The sequence below is a fragment of the Danio rerio genome, chromosome 16, assembly GCF_049306965.1.
Source record: "Danio rerio strain Tuebingen ecotype United States chromosome 16, GRCz12tu, whole genome shotgun sequence".
Taxonomy (NCBI): domain Eukaryota; kingdom Metazoa; phylum Chordata; class Actinopteri; order Cypriniformes; family Danionidae; genus Danio; species Danio rerio.
Window position 1 is genome coordinate 47,664,291 of NC_133191.1, and position 25,400 is coordinate 47,689,690.

Below are 25,400 nucleotides of genomic sequence, written 5' to 3' on the forward strand. Positions count from 1 at the left end.
GCCAGTCATTACAAAAATTGAGAACTCTACAAATTTTTACCTTGAGGAAACAAAACACCAAGTGACAGTTCCATGCATCTCAACAAATCACAGCAGAACATCTCATTCAATAAACTGCACTTTAATAAAAAAACAAAGACATTAGTAAACTACACAGTGATTAAAATTAACATTGTGCTGCAGAGCTTTGCAGAAACAGGCAAACTGAAATAGATATGTGCAACATTCAATAGGCGAAGATCAAGTTTAAGACATTAGCGTGTTTTCCTCAATTCAGCTAAGAAACTAACAGTAAACAAACACATTAATGGAGCATTCATTATTCAAATGCTGAGTTGCACAATGATGAATACGCTGGTGACACCTTTAAAACACAACAACAACAATAAGATAACATTTACATTTATAAGAAAACAATGGAATGCAACGCAGTGTTCAGTTAATGGCTTGTTGATGTAAGGCTCATTATAAAGGATTAAATTAATAAGTGGAAGTACAGTTCTGGAAACAAGAGTTAAGCTGCACAAAGGCATCAGGCAGAGATGATTCTTCCATGTATATATAAAAAACCTCTACTAGGTGTTCGTTTAACATTGTGACATCTGCATAAAACCCCATGAAAACATGATGTACAGATATTAGAGCAATAAACCAACATATTCACTAAGCTTAAAAAAGAAAACGTCCAACTTCATGGCACTGAGAATAATACAGTTTCAGCAGTCAGTGTTACATCTCTTTCTAATATTTACTGTAATAGTCACATTTAGATATTAGCAGAAATATTTGCTTAAAGGTTAAAACAGTGCTTAAAATCAACTTTATATTCAGTGTTTCTACTGACATTTAAAAGCAGAGTAACAACACGAAACATGAGTATGAATTAAGTGAAGTCACCTTGACATACTCAGTGAAATTATTAACAAGTTTGTTTTGCTTGTGTTTTATAAATGAAACTATTATAAAGCGAGATGCACAACTTCAGCTAGTGTTACTGCTTTCATGACCTTTTTTCCCTTTTTGGCCATTTTAGTGCTAAGAATTAAGAGGCATCTGCGACATCCACTGAATAAAGGCGTATCTTTAACCATTTACATAACTTCAAATTCACCATGAGAGTTGTACTCTAATTTCTAATTATGATCAGATTTCTTAGCAGACCAGAATGTCACTAGTGCGCTCTTCTTCTGCTGCTGTAGCTCATCTGCTTCAAGGTTTGATGTGTTCAGAGTTGCTCCCCTGAAGACTTTAGTTGTAGTAAGAGGTTATTTGAGACAACATCACCTTTCTATCTGCTCAAATCGCTTTTCGGGTTGTTTTTTTCCCTTTTTTTGGCCATTTTCAGTGCCAAGAATTAAGAGGCATTGGTGACATCAACTGAATAAAGGCTTATTTTTCAATTTTACAATTTACATGACTTCAAATTTACCATCATAGTTGTTCTCTAATTTCTAATTATGACCTTTGTATTTGGAGGGCATTTCGCCTTACTGCGCCTCCAAGCAAAAAATAATCAGTGAGTGGAAGGCTGGATTGGGCCTAAGTGTTAACAGAAGATTGTAAAATGGTTGCCTGATCTGATATCGAGTTTTGTTGAATTCATGTCAATTGGAGCATCAGTTTTCCTAGCAGACAGGAGTGTCACCAGAGTGCTCTTCTTCTGCTGCTGCTGTAGCTCATCTACTTCAAGGTTTGCTGTGTTCAGAGTTGCTCTCCTGCAGACTTTAATCGTAATAAGAGGTTATTTGAGAAAATGTCACCTTTTTATCTGCTCAAATAATTTTTTTGATCGATTTTTCCTTTTTTGGCCATTTTCAGTACTAATAATTAAGAGGCACCGGCGACATCAACTGAATAAAGGCTAATCTTTCAATTTAACCATTTACATGTCTTCAAATTTACCATCGGAGTTGTTCTCTAATTTCTAATTATGACCTTTTTGATTCAATAAAAACGGCACTTTCGCTTACTGATTCTCTTTTGCTTGGAGGCGTAAGAGTAAGTGGAAGGGTTTAAGAGGTAGAACTGAAATGGGCCTAAGATGTATCAGAATAGCCAACCTTCCTACAATTTTCTGTCATAGTTTTGTTGAGCTCATGTCAATGGGAACCTCAGTTTTCTTAGCAGACAGGAGTGTCACCAGTTTGCTCTTCTTCTGCAGTAGCTCATCTGCTTCAAGGTTTGATGTGTTCAGAGTTGCTTTACTGCAGACTTTAGTTGTAATACGAGGTTATATGAGAATGTCACCTTTCTATCTGCTCAAATCACTTTTCTGATAGTTCTGGCCATTTTAGTCCTAAGAATTAGAGGCGACATTAACCAAATGAAGGCTGTTCTTTCTATTTAACCATTTACATGACTTTAAATTTACCATCAGAGTTGTTGTCTAATTTCTAAATATGACCTTTTTAATTTGAAATATCCTTAGACAGCCAATCTCAATCTGTGAGGACAGGAATGTCAATCTCAATCCCTGACGTTCGGGAGCGTGTCGAATATCGGTGTCCGGCGTACCTCTGTGATGGCGCGTAGCTTTGTGATGGAGCATATCCCTGAGAAGGAGCGTAGCTTTGTGAGGGGGCATAACTATAAACCTGCGAGGCTCCAACTTCTGAGCCATAACCATCTGGCACAGACATTTGTGGCATGTAGACGTGGGGGGGCATAGGCTGTGTGGATGCAGGTTGAGGGTAACCCTGCATTGGGACAAAAGCAGGGGCGTCCAGAACGGCTGGAGGGAAGCTCTGGGGCGCGTACGTCACGGGAGTAGGCAAACCGTTGGTCATGAGAGGCTGCGCAGAGAGGCTTTGGGTCATTGTGGGCACTTCAGGAAGAGGCAGCCAGAAAGGCGAAGGCAGTTTTTTACACATACAATACCACATGAACATCAGCAGAGCAGCCAGGATTAAACCACCAGCACTGCCGATGGCCACATACACCCCAAACTCAACAGCAAATAAATGATCGTAGCGCTCATTTAGGTGACGGGTGTGGAAGAGGAACCAGACGGAGGGTGGCATGGCGATCGCTCCACCTAGAAACAGAAGCATCCCAGCTACTAGATGGCAGCCTGAGCTGTTGACCAAGCAGCGAGAGTTCTTGATGTCGTCAGGGGTTTTGGAGCAGCAAGCAGTTTTACACATGCCAGTAAGACAGAGCAGAAGAGCCAAGCTGGAAAACAGCAGACCTGTGCAGGGGAAGTTGTTGACGTCAGCATTAAAGATTCAACTTAAAGCACTGCAAATTACAAAGCAAACTCAGGATTCTGCTAAATAAATGGAATTTAATGTACGATAAGTAATGTGGGAGAATTTGCCAAAATCATAAGATAAAAAAAAAAGATTCAAAAGTAAAAAAGACTAGAAATAAAAAATATAAATAATATTTATACTTGAAAATATGATAGATAATTGCTATAGAATTATTATTGTACAGTGCAAATGAGTACACCTAATTTTGAAAGTGAATATTTTATCCATTTCTCAGTGAATATGGGTAATATATATTGATGCATTTGAACAAAACTGATTTATTAAACTGAAACTGATTTATTAAACAGATATATTTATTGAAATAGTATTTTAGACAGAACATCTTTAGAAATGAAAAGATAATGCATTTTAATTTATGCAAAATATTGCAAAAGAAATTACAAACTACTACATTTCAACAAAATTGTATGTTTTTTGTTTCTCTTGATTCTTGAAAATTGTATTTAATATTTTTTCCTAACATAAATTTGGGCAACTAATTTTTTAACCATTGTTGTAAGTTATTTTGTTAGATTGGCTCCAGATTTGGCTTCAGTACTGACTATTCTAATGTATATGCACAAATATAATATTGGAAAGCATCCTATAGAAAATATTAATTAAATTGAGAGAATTGTGGGGGGTGTGCTCATACAGTATATGTTGAGCGTTGGATGTATTACAAAAGAAGTCAGTATTAACAATACCAATAATCTATTAAGTAAATCAGAGAAGTCTATTTGTATTATAAAGTTTATTATCTTGTAACTGAAAAAGTTTAAGCTGTAATTAAATAAATATTTCCAGATTTCTCATAAAAATACAATCAAACCATTCAAAGAAAATGTAAAAAATGAGTTGAATTCATGAATAAAATTAAATGGATAAGTGTGTGTGAATGTTAAATAACTAAATGAGCGCTATGTAAATATGAATATTTAATTTGAAAAACAAAATATTGTCAGAAATGCACAAATTCAGAAGTTAATTAAAAAATAAGAAATATTAAAAAAGTTAAACTTAACTTGAAAATATTATGATAGAGAAATGTACAAAACTTACAGCATTAACAATAATAGTCTATAAATATAAGTAAATCAGATGGGTATGTTTGTATTTTATTATTTTGAAAATGACTTTTTTTTAGCTGTAATTAAATCATTATTTTCATATTGCTTATAAAAATACAAATAAACCATTCCAATAAAATGTTCTAAAAGCAGCTAAATTATTTTTACATTTTAAATGGTATTAGTTTGGACAATCCATATAAACACATCATGAGCACCTACCAGTAGGTAAACAGAATTGCAGCAATCTGAGGTCCAACTGGTCTACTTTTGCGTACCAGTCTGAGTCAAAGTAATAGCAGCCTGAAGAGCCATCCCGCCGTACACACTTGGTCCACAGGCCATCGTATACAGTCACATTTTTGGCATTACGGTTGAAGGTAAGCAGGCGCATGGTTCTCCACTGAGGAATGAGTGTAGCAACGGTCAAACCACCGACCGACAGCATCGCAATAACAAAGGCGAACGCATTGGTGGCGTGAATGTCACGACAAGACATGGCTGAAGTCAGCAAATGATACCTTAAGGGGAAAAGAAAGGACAATTTTAGGCAAGGTTAAAAAGAAACAAAGCTGCTTGTATTGTCAAATATCTAAGATGCCTTTAACTACTTAACTGTTATACATAGTATTTATGTTGTATTGCAAAATGCATTTGTTGTCATTTGGATAGTATACGTTACAGTAAAGATTAGGGGCAGGTTATTTGGGTAGGTTTGACAGTTGGTTGTATACATATAGAGATTAATTATAGCTATAACTACAGGTAAATATTTAATGACAATGCAATCGTCAAATGATTCATTTATTGTTAGTTATATAGTACTTGAAATTTAATTATACAGTGTGTCTTTAAAGTTTGGATAAAAACTGAAAGATTGCATATTAATGCATAGAAATATGAAAGGTGTAAGTTACTGGAAATACTGCAGTAATGTCCAACTAATTACAAGGATAATAAAGTCATTGCATTGCTTAAATATCGAGTGTAGAGCGCATCTATGTAATGTAAAATAAATGCCATTGTGTTTGTGTACAATAGACATATGTAGTGGGGTGCATGCGTGTACAGTATCTCTGAATAGCCTTCACAACAGATGCCAAACAATCGCATCTCTGTCAAGAGTTACCTTGTTGTCTTTATCAGAGACATTACTCATATTTAATTTAACGTTTCTGTACATCATGAACTGCTGGTTATAAGTGGTTTAGTTTACGGTTTGTTTCGAGTCCAGAGGTGGTTTGATTATATTTAACGTTATTCAAGAGAGGGCTGAAGCGCTAACAAGCTAATCTCGGCTAACGGCTAACATTGAAACAACCTGTTGCGCTTTAGTTTCATTCGAAGGGAGACTAATATATCAGACACGAAATAACTAAAGACCGATATATCACACGCTGTACATACCTGATTAATGTCGAGCGTTTAATGAATGTTTAGGTGATGTAGCAGTCATTTTCTCACTTAAATCGGTGGTTTTCTGTCGTTGGGTTCCACCGTGTTGTATGAACACTCTTCTTCTTCGGGAGCGCGCACAACACACTGACCGCAGGCGCGGCAGTACGTCACTTGCGCGATCACGTATGTTTGTCGCATAAAAACGTAACGTAAACAAACCTGAAAGGCGGAATGTTTTGTGTAGTGTAAATCAAATTGGGTCTTGGCACCTTTAACAAACGGTAGTCAACAGGTTTATCTTCTATTTCATTTGTTTTCACAAATTGTCCAGCTTACTTTCTTCACTACAAGCTAGCTGTCACACTTGTGAATGCTTCTGAGAGTGGTTAATATTAGAAACACATAGAAACAACTGTCTTTGATACAGTTTTTTTATATAATATAGAACACGAAAAATATCTATAATTATTGCATTGTGAGCATTTAAACACGTTTTTTTATTAAATGTCATGTTTATTATATAGTTTGAACAATGTGTCTCACCAAGTTTTATGTAGGAGTATCTGACACATAATCATGTAATTCTCTCTCATTCTTTCTCTGTAGGAGGAGGTCCATGTGCACATGGTTTATCAGTCTCATAGTTTGGACACTTCAGAAGATTTCATTTCTCCAGGTATGTTCAGGTTTAAATCATTATATATACTGCATGTTTACGAAGGGCCCGATTTACAGTATGCACAGACAATCTACTTGCAACAAGGAGAAAAAAAAAACTTTTATTTAATGCTATTATGAGTATTCGCTGCACAGTAAAAAGCAGTTACTTTACAAAGTGAGTAAACCCATTGCTCTATAGGTGACAAGTTGATTTTACTTAAAAATGTATAGTATTTCTGTTGCAACTTAGAACTATTAAGTTCCCTTAACTTAATTTTATAACTATGCACACATTTAATTTACTTAATCATTGTAAGGCAGTGTGTATTAATTTTCTTTAAGTAAAGTCAACTAATCACATTTTACTGTGTACACAAAAATAGTTTTTGCTGCATGTTCAAACTACATATTTAAAATGAGCTAAAAGGCACAATTCTTGAGATTCTTTTGAGACAATATAATTGTTTTATGTTTGATCCACTTAAAATTATTAACTTAATCAATTTGTATTGGGACAACATGAATGAATTGGATGGAACCCTTCATTTTTTTTTTACAGTTTACAATGCTAAACACTGAACGACAGTTACTAAATTATAAATTAATAAATAAAACTATTTTAAAATATGTATTTTAATTATAGGTATGCTTAAATTATGGTAAGTCCAGCCCTGCAAGTATACACTACAATTCAGGCCCCATGAGTGGTAAATAATAGTGCAGAATGAGTCGGTTTTATTTTGCGCACACACACTATATTCAGTTCTCCTTACTAATATTTTAGTTTTTTTTTACAGTTCATCTGGCAGAGTCACTTTTTGAAAACCCTCCATTGTTCAGTGCCGCCCACCGGAGAAAAAAGAGACAGGTGTGTGTGTATACAGTCTTAAAACAATCATAGCTCATGGTATGCACATGTATCTGTTAAGTTTTGACTATGAGACGGGATTGCAGTGCTGCTGTAAGTGCTACTCCAGATCTCTGTTTCTTCTGTGTCTTTCTTTTCCTCTCCATCTCCCCTCTTCTCATGAAATATTTAGAGCAGTGCTGTGGACACTTTATGGCACTAATGTATAGATCAGCTTTTTCCTCTGCAGTAAGCATGTTATGCATGCCGCAGCATGATATGAAACATATTCATCACTAGGTTTGGTTCTAAATTAGAATGATCGCTGTTCCAGATAATATAAGAATACAATTAGGTGATATTCAGTTCTGTCTCTCTGAAGCATCTGCAGTCTTTTAATGATGTTTGACAGAATGCTATAATCAAATTAAAATAAAATGTGTGGTAAATGTATCAGCACTAATTTAAACTTAACTGTTGTCAAGCACATTTAAATCATGAGATTAAAAAATATATATATAATAACAATTCAATAATAATAATAATATTAATAATAATAATAATAATAATGGTAATAGTGACTTGTTATGTCACATTCCTAAGTCAGTATCTTGAAATTCAGATTTTTTTTATAATTAAAAATAATTCTAATATTTTTACTAGGGCTACACAGTATATCGTTTCAGCATCAATATCTCAATGTGATCATTCGCTATAGTCACATCGAGAGCATACACAATGTTGAGTCTGGATTATAATGAATAATTTCCAGGTTTTTAAAGCCATTTGACTGTATGAGGATTTTAAAAGCTTAATGTATGTCAGACAGAGTGTGTTGAATCTCTTTTTTATTTTCCAGTTCAGACCATACCTTATTGTTAATTAAAACTTAATATTACTATTATTGAATGAGCTAATTATTACTTAACACAGTTTGCCTATTCTTCGTATCTTCTTCAAAACTGCATGAAAAATCATTCATGGAAAAGGATTCCATAATTGGAGTTAGATCCAGAATCATTAAATCCCTTTTGAATGCCATTCCTTATTATATCAGAACTCATCTGAGCCTTTAAATGACAGGAAAATGATGCACTGTTAAATTCCTCACACAGATATCACGAAATCCACGGAGTGTTGAAGATGAGACCAAGTATGTAGAGCTGATGGTCATAAATGATCATTTGATGGTAAGATGAGTGACAGTCCATTATTGACCTAAGTGTTAAAGGGACAGTTCACCTAAAACTGAAAATGATCATCATTTACTCACCCTTCAGATGTCACAGACCTTTATGAGTTTCTTTCTTCTGTTGAACACAAAACAAAGTGCCTTTAAGGCAAGTCATTTCACTCGACAGCCATCCTTGAAAAGCCTCTCGGACAGTATGCTCGGGCAATCTATCTGAATGGGAAAACATAAAATTCTCTAAAACTGTTTGTCAAGCTTATTATTACATATTTGGAATCACCAATAATATTAAACAACGTAACATGGTTTGCGCTACATTCGTTCTTCCATGGCGGGGAGCCACACCAAAACTCATCTCGCCATAGCTACATTACAGCTTATCATTCAAAACATTAACGTTAAAACGTTAAAATCGCACCAAAACGTATTAAAAGGTAAGTGAATTATAACAGAGCAAACTTTCTTGTAGTAGTCGTAGTTGTGCTGTGCGTTATTTGTTTAACCCTTTGAGGTGACATGCTGACTGACTGACTGACTGACTGACAGGGGTGTGTGAGGCCAGCAAACACGACGTATCTTTCAGTTAAGATGAACACAGTTTCCATAATTATACTCTATAGATAAAGGTCTATGGCTCTGCATACAATGACAGTTATCTTGCTGGAGTTTATGGCTGTTTCACTTTACTTCAGGACGCATTAATGCCACTCTGTAGGTCTATTGGAGACATTCATTAATATTCCTAGCAAATCTAATAAATGTTAAAGACATACTTGTTACGTAAATGCACTAAATCGCATTTCAGCAGTGTTTATTTCAGAGCGCATAAGAAAATCTGCACTTGAGCTGGGTATATTTAAGGGGGCGTGCACGAACAGAGTAAATCAGCACGCAAGCAATGAGATTCACATGCTTGTATTACATAAATGCGATCTCGACTTGTCATACTGCGCTCACAACATTTGTCATTGAAATAACACCATTGGTAGTCAGTAGATTGGTGTAAAGGGCCTGCCGCCACAGCTGGAAAAAATCCTAGAAGAAACACTGACATAAGTTTAATTTTCAAACGTTAGAATCAAACAAAATCAGCATTTTTTCAGGTTGCCCTAGCTAATGCGCTTGCACACTTGAAAGGAATGAGATCACGACACCAACCTTATTTATGGCTGTGTTGGACATTATCCTCTGAGTAATACTTCGTCTGATCGTGCTGGTCTTCAAATGTATTCCACAACCTGGTCTTGATGGCGAATCTCCTCCAGAAATGACAGCGACTCTATGTTTACAAGTTTGTGGGCATTTGAGTAGTTGTTGCTGTAATGTGATGTGCGTTTGACAGTATAGACTGTACCTTGCGTTTGTTTCATACAGATTACAAAAGCAAAAAAAAAAATTTTTGTATTTAATGATGACTAGTTCATTTAATTTTAAGCTTTATTGTGATATATATTTATTATGTCTGTGAAGCAAGTATTCACTGAGATTCCAGTATGTTTGTTGACCACAAAAACGTAAAAGCACACATCTGGTCCAAGCTTCTCCCCCGGAGAAACGTTAGTCTATAGCAGGGGTGTCATACTCAATTCCTGGAGGGCCGAAGCCCTGCACAGTTTAGTTCCAACCCTGCTCCAACACACTTACCTGTAGGTTTCAAACAAGCCTGAAGGACTCAATTAGTTTGATCAGGTGTGTTTAATTAGGGTTGGAACTAAACTGTGCAGAGCTGCGGCCCTTTTGGAACTGAGTTTGACACCTGTGGTCTATAGTGATCGATGATTGGCTCCTATACTAGTAGGCGGGGCTTCCTTCGCCAGAGCATTACACTTTTCCCCATTCAAAACTATATGAGTGACATGTCTTGTGTATTTTACAGTCTTTCGACAAAAGGAGATTTTGTGAAAAATGCTGAAAGCCTGTAACTATTGATTTCCATAGTACTTGTTTTTCCTACTTTATAAATCAATGTCTACAGATTTCTAACACTCTTCAAAATATCTTCTTTTGTATTTAACAAAAACTCGTAAAAGTTTGAAACCACTCGAGTGTGAGTAAATAATGAATACATTTTCACTTTTGGGTGAATTTTTTATATAAGATTTTTGTCTTTATGCCTGCAATTTGTTCACATTATTATGCATTTTCTCCAGTACAAGAAACATCGGCTTTCCGTTGGACAAACAAACAACTACGCCAAATCTGTTGTAAATATGGCTGATCTGGTAAGTAGCTCACACATTATCATATACTATAATTCAAAATGTACACTACCTGACAAAAGTATTGTTGTCTATCAAAGTTTTAGAATCAACAAATAATAACTTCACTTCTAGTTGATCATTTGGAAAAGAGGTAGAAGATAGATTTTTCCAGTGAATCATCTGTTGAACTGGATTTTAATCATCACAAATACTGCAGAAGACCTATTGGAACCTGCATAGACCCAAGATTCTCAAAAAAGTCAGTCATGTTTGGTAAAGGAAAAACCATAGTTTTGGGTTTACATTCAGTATGAGGGCATGCGGGAGAACTGCAGAGTGGATGGCAACATCAACAGCTTGAGGCATCAAGACATTTGTGCTGTCCATTACATAACAAATCACAGGAGAGGGCAAATTCTTCTGCAGGACAGCGCTCCTTCTCATACTTCAGCCTCCACATCAAAGTTCCTGAAAGCAAGGTCAAGGTGCTCCAGGATTGGCCAACCCAGTCACCAGAAATGAACATTATTGAGCATGTCTGGGGTAAGCTGAAGAAGGAGGCGTTGAAGATGAATCCAAAGTATCTTGATGAACTCTGGGAGTCCTGCATGAACACTGTCTTTGCCAGATGACTTTATTAATAAGTTATTTGAGTCATTGCAGAGATGTATGGATGCAGTCCTCCAAGCTGATGGGAGTCATACACAATATTGATTCTTTTTCCTCTGCAACATGACTTTATATTCTATGTTGTATATTTTTTCTGTTCAGTGACAAGACTTATGTCTAAGCAAATTCAGATATTACTGTCCTAATTATTTATTCATTCATTTTCTTGTCGGCTTAGTCCCTTTATTAATCGGGGTCACCACAGCGGAAATGAACTGCCAACTTATTCAGCACATTTTTACATAGTGGATGCCCTTCCAGCCGCAACCCATCTCTGAGAAACATTTACACACACACACACACACACACACACTCATACACTATGGACATTTTAGCCTACCCAATTCACCTGTACCGCATGTCTTTGGTTTGTGGGGGAATCCGGAGCACTCGGAGGAAACCCCACACGAACATAGGAAAAACAAGCAAACTCCACACAGAAATGCCAACTGAGCCGAGGTTCAAACCAGCGAGCCAGCGACCTTCTTGCTGTGAGGCGACAGCACTACCTACTGCGCCACTGCTCTGTCCTAATTAAATAGTTTAAAATCAAGGAATGATCATATTTTATTTTGGTAAAATGAGCATAATCTAGAAGCCTTTGCCTTTCATATAAGCCACTTCTGATACCAAATGATCAACTAGAAGTGAAATTATTATTTGTTGATTCTAAAACTTTGATAGACAACAAAACTTTTGTCAGGTAGTCTATTGTTTTACATGCATTGATAGTATTATAAATGCAGAAGTCTGTTTCTCATCCGTTTCTCAAGACAAATAGACTCTCTGCCGTCTGCCATCATGTCATGAGCTGTTTTATCGGCTTGTTTGTCAGTCTGTCTGCCCGCCCATGACAGCCACATAAACCTCCCTCCATCGTTCTGTCTCTGTGAAAGACATTTGGCATTTGGCTTCTTCAGCCTCTTGTACGATGTGTCAAAATGAGCTCCAGAATGAACAACAAAAACACATTCATCATTCTGCAGGCGTCACATGTGTTCTTTGGGGGTTAGGACTGCATGGAAGAAATCCGCCTGTTGTTAATAAACACTTTCTGTTTGTATCTTTAGTATTTCAAGGAGCAACTCAACACTAGGATTGTCTTGGTTGCCATGGAAACGTGGGCAGCGGACAACAGGTTTAACATCAACGACGACCCCATGGTGACCTTACGGGAGTTTATGAAGTACAGGAGAGACTTTATTAAAGAAAAATGTGACTCCGTTCATCTTTTCTCGTAAGTTACAAACAAAGTAGGGTCGTCACGATACTAGAAATTGTTATTAATCGTTACTGAAATTTTTAAAAACGTCCATTTGCCGATAACATTTGAGCGTTGTGTTTACAGGCTCAACAGAAATGACTGTAATTGGCCGTGAAGGTCATTAGTTGATTGAACTCACCTCTGTTTACTGAGTGTACACGCAGATACAGCAACGCTGAAGCTTTTCAAAGTCACTTCGATCAGCTGGTTTGTCTATAAGCTGACATACGAATGATCTGATGATGAATCGTGGCTTTAAGTGTCGCTATATCTGTTGTTACAAGCAGTAAACAGCGGTGAGTTCGGTGAACTGATGACCTTCACGGCCAATTACAGTCATTTCTGTTGAGCCTGTAAACACAATGGCAAATCAGCACTGTTTAAGAACGTGCTCAGTAGCGCTTAAATGTTCAAGGGAAACGGACGTTTTTAAAATTTAAGTACCGATTGGTATCGAATTCCAGTATCGTAACAACTCTAAAATATAGCACACAAATGTGCAGCAGCTTTATGATAGTTTGAAAAGGTGTTTCTGATGAACTTTCTCTCTGCTTCCAGGGGCAACCGTTTCCATAGCAACTGGGGCGGAGCCTCATATATGGGTGGAGTCTGTTCTCTCACTAAAGGAGGCGGAGTCAATGAGGTTTGTGATTGTAGAAAACAGTTTTAACAAGGGATGTAACAGATCACGGGTTGATCCATGATTCGTATGGATTACAACCCACGATGTGGAACACACGTGACTCACGGATTAATAATTTTTTTTTTACTTGAAGATTAATCCTAAATTTGTAACGATCACAGAGACATCGCCTCTCGCATCATTCAAATCACATGTATAAAGGACAGTTAAAGTATGGATATGTATTTATAAAGCATTTAGGCTTTCCTCTAGAATATAATGATGACGGAAGAAGTTATGGTAGTTTATTCGGGATGTGCTGGGTTTCTTAGGTTATTAAAGATGTTTTCTGTCACTACTTGTTTAGTTTGCATTAAAGCACTCAGTGAAAGCTGCACAAATAATCATTAAAAGATCAGGATCTCAACACCCACACAACATAAATTATAGATGATGGTGATTTGCATATGTTTATTAATCATTCGAATTGCTGCATTCAAGTCTGTGTTTGAAAAACTCAAAAATCTAGAAAGAGATTCAGGCTGTTTCTCAACTTCAAGAACGCAGAGAACAGACTTGCGGTCTTGTGAAGACCAGTCTTCCCGGTCACCTAGGAAGATCAAACTCAGGTGACCGCGAGAACAGACAACGCATCCTGTGAGAAATTAAATGCTGCATTTTTCCTGATGGTCACATGATCTTCAAGCATTGTTAACAAGAAAATTGTTTAAACATTACAGCAGTCATACAACAATTTGTTGTTTTTTCCCATTTTCAATATATATATAAGTGCACAAAGACCTTACGAATATACTTGCACAATACAAATAAAACATATTTTAACATGAATTTCAGAATTCTTCAAGTGTTTATGCCTTCATAAAGATTTTCATGGTAATGTTCATATTCACAGTCTCACTTTAGGTTACTCCTGAGATAAATAGGTTGTATCTCTGAACTTTAATAATAAAGCTATTTAAAATGCTGCGCTTCCCACCTCCTTTATTCAGTCGCAATAACTTCTGGGACTTATAGAGGGAGTTCAGTGCTCAAGTCTTCATCGATGCGTCCTTGATACCAAGAACACATCCAGGAACTTTCACCATCCTCCGTTCTTGCAGTCTTGAGTTTTGGAACTGAACTTTGATGGTTGAGGATGGGGTTCTACAAGAACACAAGGACACAAGATTGCTAAAGAACGCAGTCTTTAGTCTTTTGAGTTGATTAAGAAGTTACAAACAGTCAAACAACACGGAAGTACTGGGGTAAAAGTTTATAGTTTAGATAAAACCACTGATGTTTATGTTAAAGATTAAAATTACCATCATATGAATTTAACTTGATGTTTAAAAATGAAAGTTTTAGGCAGCAAATTACATTATTTTACCAATAGGTATTGAATATTTTACCATTTATTTTTATTTAGCTGATTACTACTTCATTTTATTTTTGATAAAAGTACAGGTTGTAAGTTCTGTTTGTTAAAACCAAAAGTTTCTTAAAGTGCTGTTTATGTAATAGATGGAAAGCAAATGACATTTGTTTCCGCCCCTTTTTGACTGATCCGAAAAATGGTCCGATCCGTGACTAAAAAACCATAATGTGATCCAAACCGTGAGATTTGTGATCCGTTACATCACTGCTTTTAACTGAATGAAATGATTCTTTTTGTCAGTCTCTAAGCTTTGATCTGTTTGTTTTAATTATTAGTATGGAAAGGAAATGGCCATAACTCTCGCTCAGTCACTGGGACAAAACATTGGCATCTTTTCTGATAAGAAACGCATTTTAAATGGTGAGTGCTCTTGTTTGTTATTATGACTGTAATCCTTTTAACATGTGTACTTTGGCTCATGCATACAGACTCTCACATTTTGTCACTGTAATCTGTCTTTCCCACACAGGGGAGTGCAAGTGTGAAGATAAATGGTCTGGTTGCATAATGGATGATGTTGGGTAAGTTTCTAATAAAGCAGATTTCCCAGATCTCCTAACACGCAAACACACTCATAGATAAGTATTAGTCTTGAAATACGTATTAGTCTTACTCAAACCGCCTGTCATGCTTTGTGCCGAGTCTGTGCTCCTGTGGTATGATGCTTAAGTAACATTAAGTCAAATCTAGTCAAAGTAACAGTGATTGAAATGTGTGCCCTTCCCTGATCCATAACACTTTCTGTTACATTAGACGTGGTTAACTAGCAGCTAGTGGGTTGCTGAGATCAATTTATATATTCAAGTCCACTGGGTGGCAGTACACAACAGTTTGGCACCTCAATTCATCTGTGTCAGTGCTTACTCATGTAGTATCCTGTTTTTATTTTCACTGGAGCCTCACAGACTGTTCAAAGGTGGGAAATCAGCATTGCAATCTGTGAAGGTGAATCTCACAAAACTGTCCACAAAAAAACATATTTTGATTCACATTTCACATAGAAATATTATATATTTATATACGGTTAAAGACTCAATTATTAGTCCTCCTCTGAATTTTTTCTTCCAATCATTACCCGAGTGCTGTTTAACATTTTCAACACATTTCTATTATTTCAGTATTTTTATTGATTTTACAATAGTATTACATTTTCCCACAGCACACATATTGAACAACATATTAACACAGTACATACATAGCAACAAACATACTCAAAAACAGGGCAGATAAGAAAGAAAGAAAGAAAGAAAGAAAGAAAGAAAGATAGAAAGATAGAAAGAAAGAAAGAAAGAAAGAATTGGGAAATTGAGGATAAACTTTAACTTAGGATACAGTAACCTAAAAAAAGATAAAAAAGGCTGACAAACCTCAAAAAACTTTTTGTAGAGCCTCTGATGGTGTATGTAAGGTGTTTGCGTTTAAAACGTGATACCACATTTAATATCTAGTGTTTGTGGGATTGTGGGTTTGGTTTTTTCACTTGAGAAGAATCAAGCATTTGGCCATAAATAAAGATAATGAAGCTAATAGGTGCATTTCTGCTGCTACTGCGCCAAAACGTGCACCAAAAATCCATATCTTTGTTACATATACAGTTGAAATCAGAATTAGCCCCCTGTTTATTTTTATCCCCTATTTCTGTTTAACAGAGAGATTTTTCAACACATTTCTGAAAATAATAGTTTTAATAAATCATTTCTAATAACTGATTTATTTTTATCTTTGCCATGATGACAGTAAATAATATTTGACTAGATATTTTTCTATACAGCTTAAAGTGACATTTAAAGGCTTAACTAGGTTAATTAGTTTAACTAGGCAGGTTAGAGTAATAAGGCAAGTTATTGTATAACGATGGTTTGTTCTGTAGACCATTGAAAAAATATAGCTTAAAGGGGCTAATAATATTGACATTAAAATGTTTTAAAATAATGAAAAACTGCTTTTATTCTAGCCGAAATAAAACAAATAAGACTTTCTCCAGAATAAAAAAACATTATCAGACATACTGTAAAAAAATCCTTGCCCTGTTAAACATCATTTGGGAAACATTAAAACATAAATAAATAAATAAATAAATAAAAAATAAAGGGCATCCGCAGAACATATCCCTCACATCTGATGGCTGCTGGATCAGATGAATCTGACCCTGGATACGTTTTTGCCAGCTTGCTCCTAGATAGGTGAAGCCTATGAAGCACCTTGAACACTTGCTAAATTTTCGATTTGGAATTTCCCCAACCGTTGCATAGCCCGGGGTATCAGAGTGAGCACTGAGTCCTACTTGGCCCTACCCTGATCCAATTCAACACATTTTTACACATAATACTTTTAATAACTAGTTTATTTAGTCTTTTGCCATGATGACTGCACATAATATTTTACCAGTTATTTGCAAGTAACTAGTTTCCAGCTTACAGTGCATTTAAAGGCTTAACTAAGTTTGGCTAATTGGGAAAGTCATTGGACAGCAGTGATTTGTTCTGTAGTCAATTAAATTCTTAAAGCTTATGATGACAATTTAAAAATGTTGCAATCGGGAAATTAAAAACAACAATAATTTACCCAGAAAAAGCCAAACCAAAGCAAACACTAGCAGATTATATGGTATAAATACAGCACTACAACATACAAAAAAGAGAGATTGACTTAGAATGCCACTTACCTGTTTTATAATGATTTGATTAGCTGTAATTTAAAACAACACGAAAAGAAAATGCTGAGTTTTTCTCCTTTGAGGGCTTATTATGCGGTCTCTTTCGCCATCTTGTGGCGCAACCATCTTTTCTCTGCTCGGCTTAACAGCCTAGTGGCTGGCGATCTACGAAATCATAAATACTTATAAAATAGGCACTATCCTTATAACAAAACTGCATAGTCGCAATCTAAACAACTACATTCTTGCTTAAAAAGGCCTCAAAAATACACTATGTTGTCCAACAGTTGCAGTATTTGTCAAACTGTAGTGAGTCTATTGATCTGCTGTCTCTCTATGTGGGAGGAGTAATACACAAGCATGAAGAGGCTGCATGAGTGCTGTTATTGCAGAATATCACACGGCTATAATCAGCCAATCAGATTCGAGAACCTAAGAGAACTATTGTATAAATATATCAGCAATATTTCAGAGGAAGGCTAATACTGTTGTGTTCAACTGTGTGTGTGTGTGTGTGTGTATATATATATATATATATATATATATATATATATATATATATATATATATATACACACACACACACACACACACATATGTATATATACATATATACTACTTATTGTAGTGTATGATGTAGTGACTTTAGTTTTAATTTGTAGATTATGCTGCCTTAAATATTTATTTCCATTACTGTAAAATGGTTATAACAGAAAAAATATTATATAAATGTTACGGTTTTCTTTATGCCAGTTTTCCCCCTTTTTGATTGGGGCTAAATCAATGATTTTTGTGAGATTAAACTATGAACTCCTGTGCAAAATCGAAACATGATATTCTCAAAATGTCACGAGAAAGTGTTATCGATCCTTTAAGTCCAATTTTCTCTGTTTGACTCTCCACTGTTGACATTTCACATGTGGACATTGACATTTCACTGTTCATGATTCAGATTCATCCGGTATCTAAATATTCACAAACAGTGTTGATCTAAATAATCCTATTAACAGTACTAGCATAATAATTATCATTTATTCCTAAAGCAGTCAGAAATGTTCACAGTGGTCGTGTGGGAAATGATCAGATTCTTGTGATGCAATATAGGTGTTTGTTCATGTCAAAGTGTGCGTCTGTGTGTGTTGGTTTGTCTTTATCCGTGTGTTTTAATACCTTTTGCGTTTCCCCTTGATCCCGAATGGGACAGCAGGTGAGCAGACGCTTGGCTGTGTCATGCTACTCGCTTGTGTCCTTCTGAATAGCCAGCTGCTGAGTTACTTCAGCTCCTCACTCCATCTAAAAGCATTATGGCCTCAATTTTACTCGGACAAGAGAGAGATTTGGGGGGAAGTGCATTGTGTTGGAACACTCTGCAGTTTCCTATGTGCTCTCTTTAACTTTTGTACGGGTTTTCAATTCGGTCAACAGCTCATAGTGGGACATGTTTTGTTAAGAGGGGATTTTTGGCTCCTCTATGTTTAATGGGGTCATATCATGTATTTTTAGCATCGTATTGTCATTGATAATATTAGCTAAGTTATTAATCTGAGAAGACTCTAATATCTGCTGCAAAGATCTAGGAAGTTTTTGAGGATACAATCAGGTTCAATACCTATATTTACATTAACACCATTAGTTAACCATAATAATAATAATAATAATAATAATAATAATAATAAAAATATAATAATAAAGATTTCACAACAAGCTGTAGTGCTGTTTAATGATAAATTCAGACTTACAAAAAAGTATGTTTATATATATATATATATATATATATATATATATATATATATATATATATATATATATATATATATATATATATATATATATATATATATATATATATTTAACTCATCAGAGTTTAAGTGTTTAAAGCTTTACAGGCTATGTGATAGACTTTTATTAATAAAATTATGTATATTTGGAGCTTTAGTGTTGCCACCTTTCAAATATTGAAATGTTGTTTTTTTACATTTATAATAAAATATTTAAATATAACATAAAATTAAATATAAATATCAATCTATAAAGGCGTCACAGTGGCGCAGTGGGTAGTGCTGTCGCTTCACAACAAGAAGGTCGCTGGTTTGAGCATCAGCTCAGTCAGTTGGCATTTCTGTGTGGAGTTTGCATGTTCTCCCTGTGTTCACATGCGTTTCCTCTGGGTGCTCCAAAGACATGCACTATAGGTGATTTGAATAAACTAACTGTATGTGTACTGTATGTGTGGGTGTGAATGCAAGAGTGTATGGGTGTTTCCCAGTACTCGGTTGTGGCTGGAAGGGCATCCACTGCGTAAAACATATGCTGGATAAGTTGGCGGTTCATTCCACTGTGGTGACCGCTGATTAATAAAGGGACTAAGCCGAAAATAAAATGAATGAATGAATATCAATCTATATGTAAATATATGTATTTTATTATACACTTTATCATACATTTATATGCATATAAATATACAGAATTGCACATGTATTATGTAAATAAACTGTAATCTTGTATAGGATTAGTCACAATCAGTGTTGGGGAAAGTTACTTTTGAAAGTAATGCGTTGAATAGTTGAGTTACTTTTTATAGTAAGTAATGCGTTACATTACTTTTGAGTTACTCTTGTGTTACTTTTTATTACCTTTACTAAGGCTTGATCTATTTCAGAACTATCTTTTACTTCTTTTATTAATTACAGGAGCTCTGCAATCAACAACACACTCTATAACCTTATATACCTTTAAAAACCCATTACTTTAGGATAATGTTATCTGAGAATGTCCTGACCCCAGAGCTCCACATGCTGTATATATAGATTAATGAAAGTTTAAAGAAATGTCTTTACTACTTTTGTACAAATTGTCTTAATTAAAAACAATTTTCCATTGAGACAATGCCCTTTTCTTTTTCTTCGATGTGTTCAAAATAATAAACACATTCCCTCATTGACTGCATGATTCATTACGACTACATTTAAATGTATTTTTAAAGCTAATTAATTAAACTAAAAAGTATCTCACATTACATTTTCAAAAAAGTAACTCAAATAATATTACTTAATATTTAAAAGTAATGGGTTTCTTTACTCGTTACTTAAAAAAGTAATATTATTATGTAGCTCGCGTTACTTGAAATGCGTTACCCCCAACACTGGTCACAATCAATCGCTAAACAGCACTAACTACTGCAGCTGTTTGCATAGCTCAAAAGAATTATGTTTGTAAAGTGTGGGACTTACCGAAATGTTTACAATGTCTCATTTATATTAAAAGATGAAAGAAATGTGTATTGTCTGTGATATGAGCCCATTAAACAGTTTCAAACTGTCTGCAGTCATTCACACTCAAACGAACAGAACGATCATGATTTCATGCTAATGCCAAATGTCATAAAGCCTGCGTGAGACACACACAAACCTCCAAACTCGAAACGCTTTTATCGTACTTTCAGAATTATCTGGAAAAAAAGCTAAAGTTTGTCATCTGACGATGTATAATGGCTTACTGACAGGACGTTAGCTGAAATTCACACCAGCACTCCCAGTGTATGTTCACCCACCGTCTTGCTGTGTGCTTAGCTTCTCAAATAAGACTTCTTCTCTTCAAAAGCAATGTTTCTGAGCACATTTATTAGTTATTATCTATTTTAATGAATGCAAACATCTCCACAACTTCACCTTTGACCCTTGAAATTCACAAACTGGGAGAAAAAGTGTTGTACTCACCATACCACAAGCTGTGCTTTCTCACTATCAGGAGAATGTGGGACTATTCGGACAAAAAGTCCAAACTTCTGAGTATGAGAAAGATGCATATGTGTCGTTGGGTTTTGTTTGATAAATCCATCATTTCCCTGAAAGCTACAGCACACTCTCATGTTATTAACACCAGTGTCAATGGCCTTTCAGACAGACGCGCTCATGTTGATCTGTCTCTCCATTGATGGATGTTTTTTAGAGTTTTATTTTCTCCGTGCAGCCTGCATGTCCGTTCTGATCCACTAACTCCAGTGTTAAAATGGCAGGATGTTTTGTGTTCTCTGTTTCCCTTTAAGTTTGTCTTCCTGCTGTTAACAATCCTGTGAAAATGTCTGCAAACACTTTAAAATTAATTACCCATGCTCAAGCAGGTAAGAAAAGGTGCCCTGATATTCCAGGAACACACTCAGCGTCTGGTAAACGAAGAGTAACCACTCGTACGTGGCATAATGTGAGAGATATGCACTTATTGATTCTCAGCCTGCGGTTAAGGCTTCCTGAAACTGTGTTGTTGCAGATTGTCACAGATTGGAATTGTGCTTACTGCTTGGGAATGATCTCCTCGGGATATTGAGGGCTACGACCTGGCTGATACACGCTGATACTGGGCAATTTGTGCGCACTGCCACACCTCTGAGTTTACAAGTGGAAGAACTGTGATTTGCATTGGACGGGAGGGTGTAGTGCAGGGGTGTCAAACTCATTTTAGCTCAGGAGCCACATGGAGAAAAATCAATAGCCAAGCGGTCCAGACCAGTAAAATCATGGTATATATAACTTAAAAACAACAACTTTAGATTGTTTTTTTTGTTTTCAATATGATCAACATACAACAAAGCTAGAGCGTGAGGACAACAGACTATCTCACAGAAATTTGTAACTTTTTTTATTTATTTGCTTATTCATATGGATTCATACAATCTCATTCATACAATTTAGTACGATTTGCTTGTCCACCAATGATAGTTGGGTTTAGGGGTGTGGGTGCCACGCCTCTTTTTTTATATCGTACATTTTCGTACGACTGAACTGGTTAGAATTAGCCACAAAACTGACAAAATGTGAAATAGTTACTTTTTCCCTGTAAGAACAACTCAGTGTGGTACGGCAGGGCATAGATGTGGTCTTTCTCTCTGAGTAGGCTGTAAAACTGATACTAATTCAGGATTTTTTTATCGCAGGAGTTTTCAACCTTTTTTACTTTGAGCCCACTTCTTTCTCTGATCAATTTTTGTAGACCCACCTGAAAAAATATCTTTTCTTAAAAATATTTTTATGAAATGCTCATTTAAACCTTTATTTATTATAAATATATGTATTATATATGTACAAATGTATTTTATATATATATTAATACATTTGTTGTGCCTTCTATTATTTTCTATTATCAGCATTTTATACAAATTTTTTTTTACATTTTATTACATATCAAATTAAAACTGTATAATATAAATGATATATTAAAAAAAAAAAAAAAATATATATATATATATATATATATATATATATATATATATATATATATATATATATATATATATATATATATATATATATATATATATATATATATATAAAGCTTCTGCTTTAAACTGAACTGACTCAAAGAGCTTAGATGACCAAGAGGCGACACTCAATAGAACGTTCCATTGCAACAGCAGCGCCCAGCAACAGCCCCTGATTCTGCCATTTTGGAGTGAAAGCGGTCGGCTGTCCATTGGATCTTATTGCTGTTGCCATGGCAAGCAGCTGCTTTGTTTTTATTTATTTAATTTAAAAGTGCATTAAAACTGAGATACAACCTGAAAGACGACAATACAGCACTTGCTATCACAATCATCAGCACTTTTACTAGTTTATTTTACAGACTTATAATATGCTTTTGTTCTATTGGAGTTTTCATTCCAAATTGGCCGCAGTGCCATCTAGTGGCTGTTTCCCATATTGCATTAGAGTGTCACCCCTTGGTGATTCTATGCTCTTTGACTGACTAAATATCTACTATTAAATATCTACTATTCAAAAATATACAAACAAATGTAAAAACAGTAAAACACCCTAAATCTGTTCAAACGCGTCGATCTGATGGCGGTTGAGTTTGCAGCTGGATATTATTGGGAGATCACTGACAGGAACAGTGAACAGCTTCGCCAGAGCGTGTCTGAAACTCATATGCAAGTTTATTTTACATTCTATGACAGAAACACCCTTGACCCTCGCTAGATCCTGTATGGGCATGCGTCTGTTATAAATCACTCAAAGGACATTAATTTGGACAACTATGCGGATATATTAAATAGTTCACACAATAATACACAAAAAGAGACCTTCACTTTTACTTTAAACAGTTTGTGAATGAACCGACTTACGTGTTGCTTAGTTGCAAATGTAATCATGAGGCTGTTTTTGCGCAGAGTTTGAAGTAATCCATCACATAACTGGAGAAAGGCCATTACTTCATTCATTTTAATATAGCATATTAATAATGAAATCCAAAATTATTGTACTATATTCAGAGTTCATTTTAAGCTATCTCATGGCCCACCTGTAGGATTGCTGAGGCACACTAGTGGCTGCGGCTCACCTGTTGAGAATCCCTGCTTTATCAGATGAAATTAACCGTTTAAGGTTGCGCCATCCAGTGAACACAATTGGAACTGCAGCTTCTTTTATTGAAAAATTGCTGCTTGTTTTTATACTTTACAGAATCATCTCGCGAATCAGGCCCGCAAACAGGTTTAATCCGGCCCACAGGCCGTACGTTTGACACCCCTGGTGTAGTGGATGGACTGACAGAAGGAATGAGGGAATAAAGTTTATGAAAGTGTCAGGAGAATTAGTGAGGATTTCCCTATAAAAGATGGGCATTTGGAGATTTTAGACCAGGGTTTCTTAAATTGACAAAATAACTAAAATTTAAGATGACACTTTACAATAAGTTTTCATTAGTTAATGCAAACTAATTATGAACAATACAATACAGCATTTATTATTATAGTTCAACATTTACTAATGCATTATTAAAATCCAAATTCATGCTTTAATACATTGAGTTAACGTCAACTAACAACAAATTTGATTTTCATTAACTAACATTACTAAATGAGCAAAATCACATGAGTAGCAGTGTGATATGGCTGTATATCGGCATAGGGAGGTGTACTTTAGTGCCCCACACCAGTGCAGATTTACAGCCATAGCAGACTGCTATGAGTGTGATATTGCGTTTGCTCAACAGTTCGCTGGCATAATCGTGTTAAAAAAAACAACAACAAAAAAAACAAAAAAAAAACAGAGGCTCAAAAACCCTTTTGTAAGAGAAATTACTTTTTCCGCCATTCATTCACATCTGCAGCTAACGTCAGAACAGCAGAAACTGTTGTTCATTCACCAACGTCACTTTAGAGCTAGCATTTGAATGATTCTTTAGCGTAATGTCTAAAGGGATGACAAAACAAGTAATTTTTGATCACATTTTAAGATTATAAGGCTGAACGGCATGAAGAGCCATCAATCAGCAGAGATTTCCAGTATTTCTCTGTGGCAATCAAGATATCACAATAATTAAACCCCAAAAAAGCCAAAGCAAAGCAAACACTGCCAGTTTCTGTGGTATAAATACAGCACTAAAAATACAAAACAGAGAGAATGTCAATTACCTGATTTATAATGATTTGTTCAGCTTGTACATTGAGAAAATGCTGTTTTTCTCCCCTAAGGACTTATTATGCTGTCTCTGTTGCCATCTTGTGGCGGAACGTCATCCGTCACTTTTTTTGGTCTTCTCAGACAGGCTGATGGCGGCCTATGCACTGAATTCGATTCTCCGAAACTGCATAGTTGCAATCTAAACAACTACATTCTTGACTAAAAATGCCCCAAAAGTACATTATGTTGCCCAATAGGAGTAATATTTGTCAAACTGTAGAGTGTGCTTAGCTTATTGCTGTATGTGGGTGAAGTAATACACAAGGGTAAAGGGTGAAAAGGCTGTACGAATGCTGTCATTTGCAGAATATTGCACAACTCTCCGCCAATCAGATTCAAGAACCCGATAGAACTGTTGTATAAACATGAAAAAATACTATAATAAATGTATTGTTTGTTCATGTTAGTAAATACATTGGTAACACTTTAGTTTAGGTCACAGTTCATGGTATTAACTTAGCTTAGTAAACTACTAATTAGCTGTTCATTCATAGTTAGTAAGGCAGAAGTTGGGTTTAGGATTAGGGATGTATAATAAGATGCTGCTTGCTCATAACTACTAATAAATAGATAATAATTTAATTAATAATAGGCACGTGGTGACCAGTAGAATTGTGACCTAAAATGTTGTTAATGATGATGATGATGACGACGACGATGAAAAAAGCCTTTATTTGT

At 35.5% G+C, this 25,400-nt stretch overlaps 2 protein-coding genes and 1 long non-coding RNA gene across 11 annotated transcripts in view; 1 reads left to right on the plus strand and 2 right to left on the minus strand.

Annotated features, from left to right (window-relative positions):
- adam22 (ADAM metallopeptidase domain 22) overlaps positions 1-25,400 on the plus strand; it is a 137,418-nt gene that overhangs the window by 75,509 nt on the left and 36,509 nt on the right. For 6 of the 8 annotated variants that reach the window (XR_012392494.1, XR_012392493.1, XM_021467004.3 and 3 more), the window contains exons 7-14: positions 6,326-6,395; positions 7,177-7,247; positions 8,342-8,416; positions 10,569-10,640; positions 12,359-12,525; positions 13,111-13,195; positions 14,885-14,969; positions 15,079-15,130. Coding sequence is in view for 6 of the 8 variants with exons in the window: in XM_021467004.3 (XP_021322679.1) it covers positions 6,326-6,395; positions 7,177-7,247; positions 8,342-8,416; positions 10,569-10,640; positions 12,359-12,525; positions 13,111-13,195; positions 14,885-14,969; positions 15,079-15,130 (677 nt within the window). In the remaining 2 variants the exon portion in view is untranslated. Of the gene's footprint in view, positions 1-5,944; positions 6,001-6,325; positions 6,396-7,176; positions 7,248-8,341; positions 8,417-10,568; positions 10,641-12,358; positions 12,526-13,110; positions 13,196-14,884; positions 14,970-15,078; positions 15,131-25,400 lie in introns of those variants that run through there. The other 2 variants (XM_073926611.1, XM_073926612.1) reach the window with 1 other exon arrangement.
- On the minus strand, positions 106-5,892 carry cldn12 (claudin 12). Of its 2 annotated transcripts, none has more exons than XM_073925391.1 (3): positions 5,786-5,892; positions 4,544-4,842; positions 106-3,187 (listed from the first exon to the last, which is right to left on the minus strand). In XM_073925391.1, exons 2-3 carry the CDS (start codon positions 4,818-4,820, stop codon positions 2,439-2,441), a joined length of 1,026 nt encoding a protein of 341 aa, XP_073781492.1. In that variant the 5' UTR covers positions 4,821-4,842; positions 5,786-5,892; the 3' UTR covers positions 106-2,438. The 2 variants fall into 2 exon arrangements, with proteins under 2 accessions (XP_073781492.1, NP_571848.1); NM_131773.2 differs by having other exon boundaries at positions 5,729-5,891.
- LOC141378308 (uncharacterized) lies at positions 13,111-21,559 on the minus strand. Its single transcript, XR_012392495.1, has 3 exons — positions 20,982-21,559; positions 18,436-18,558; positions 13,111-14,338 (listed from the first exon to the last, which is right to left on the minus strand). It is a non-coding gene; the product is annotated as an uncharacterized lncRNA (long non-coding RNA).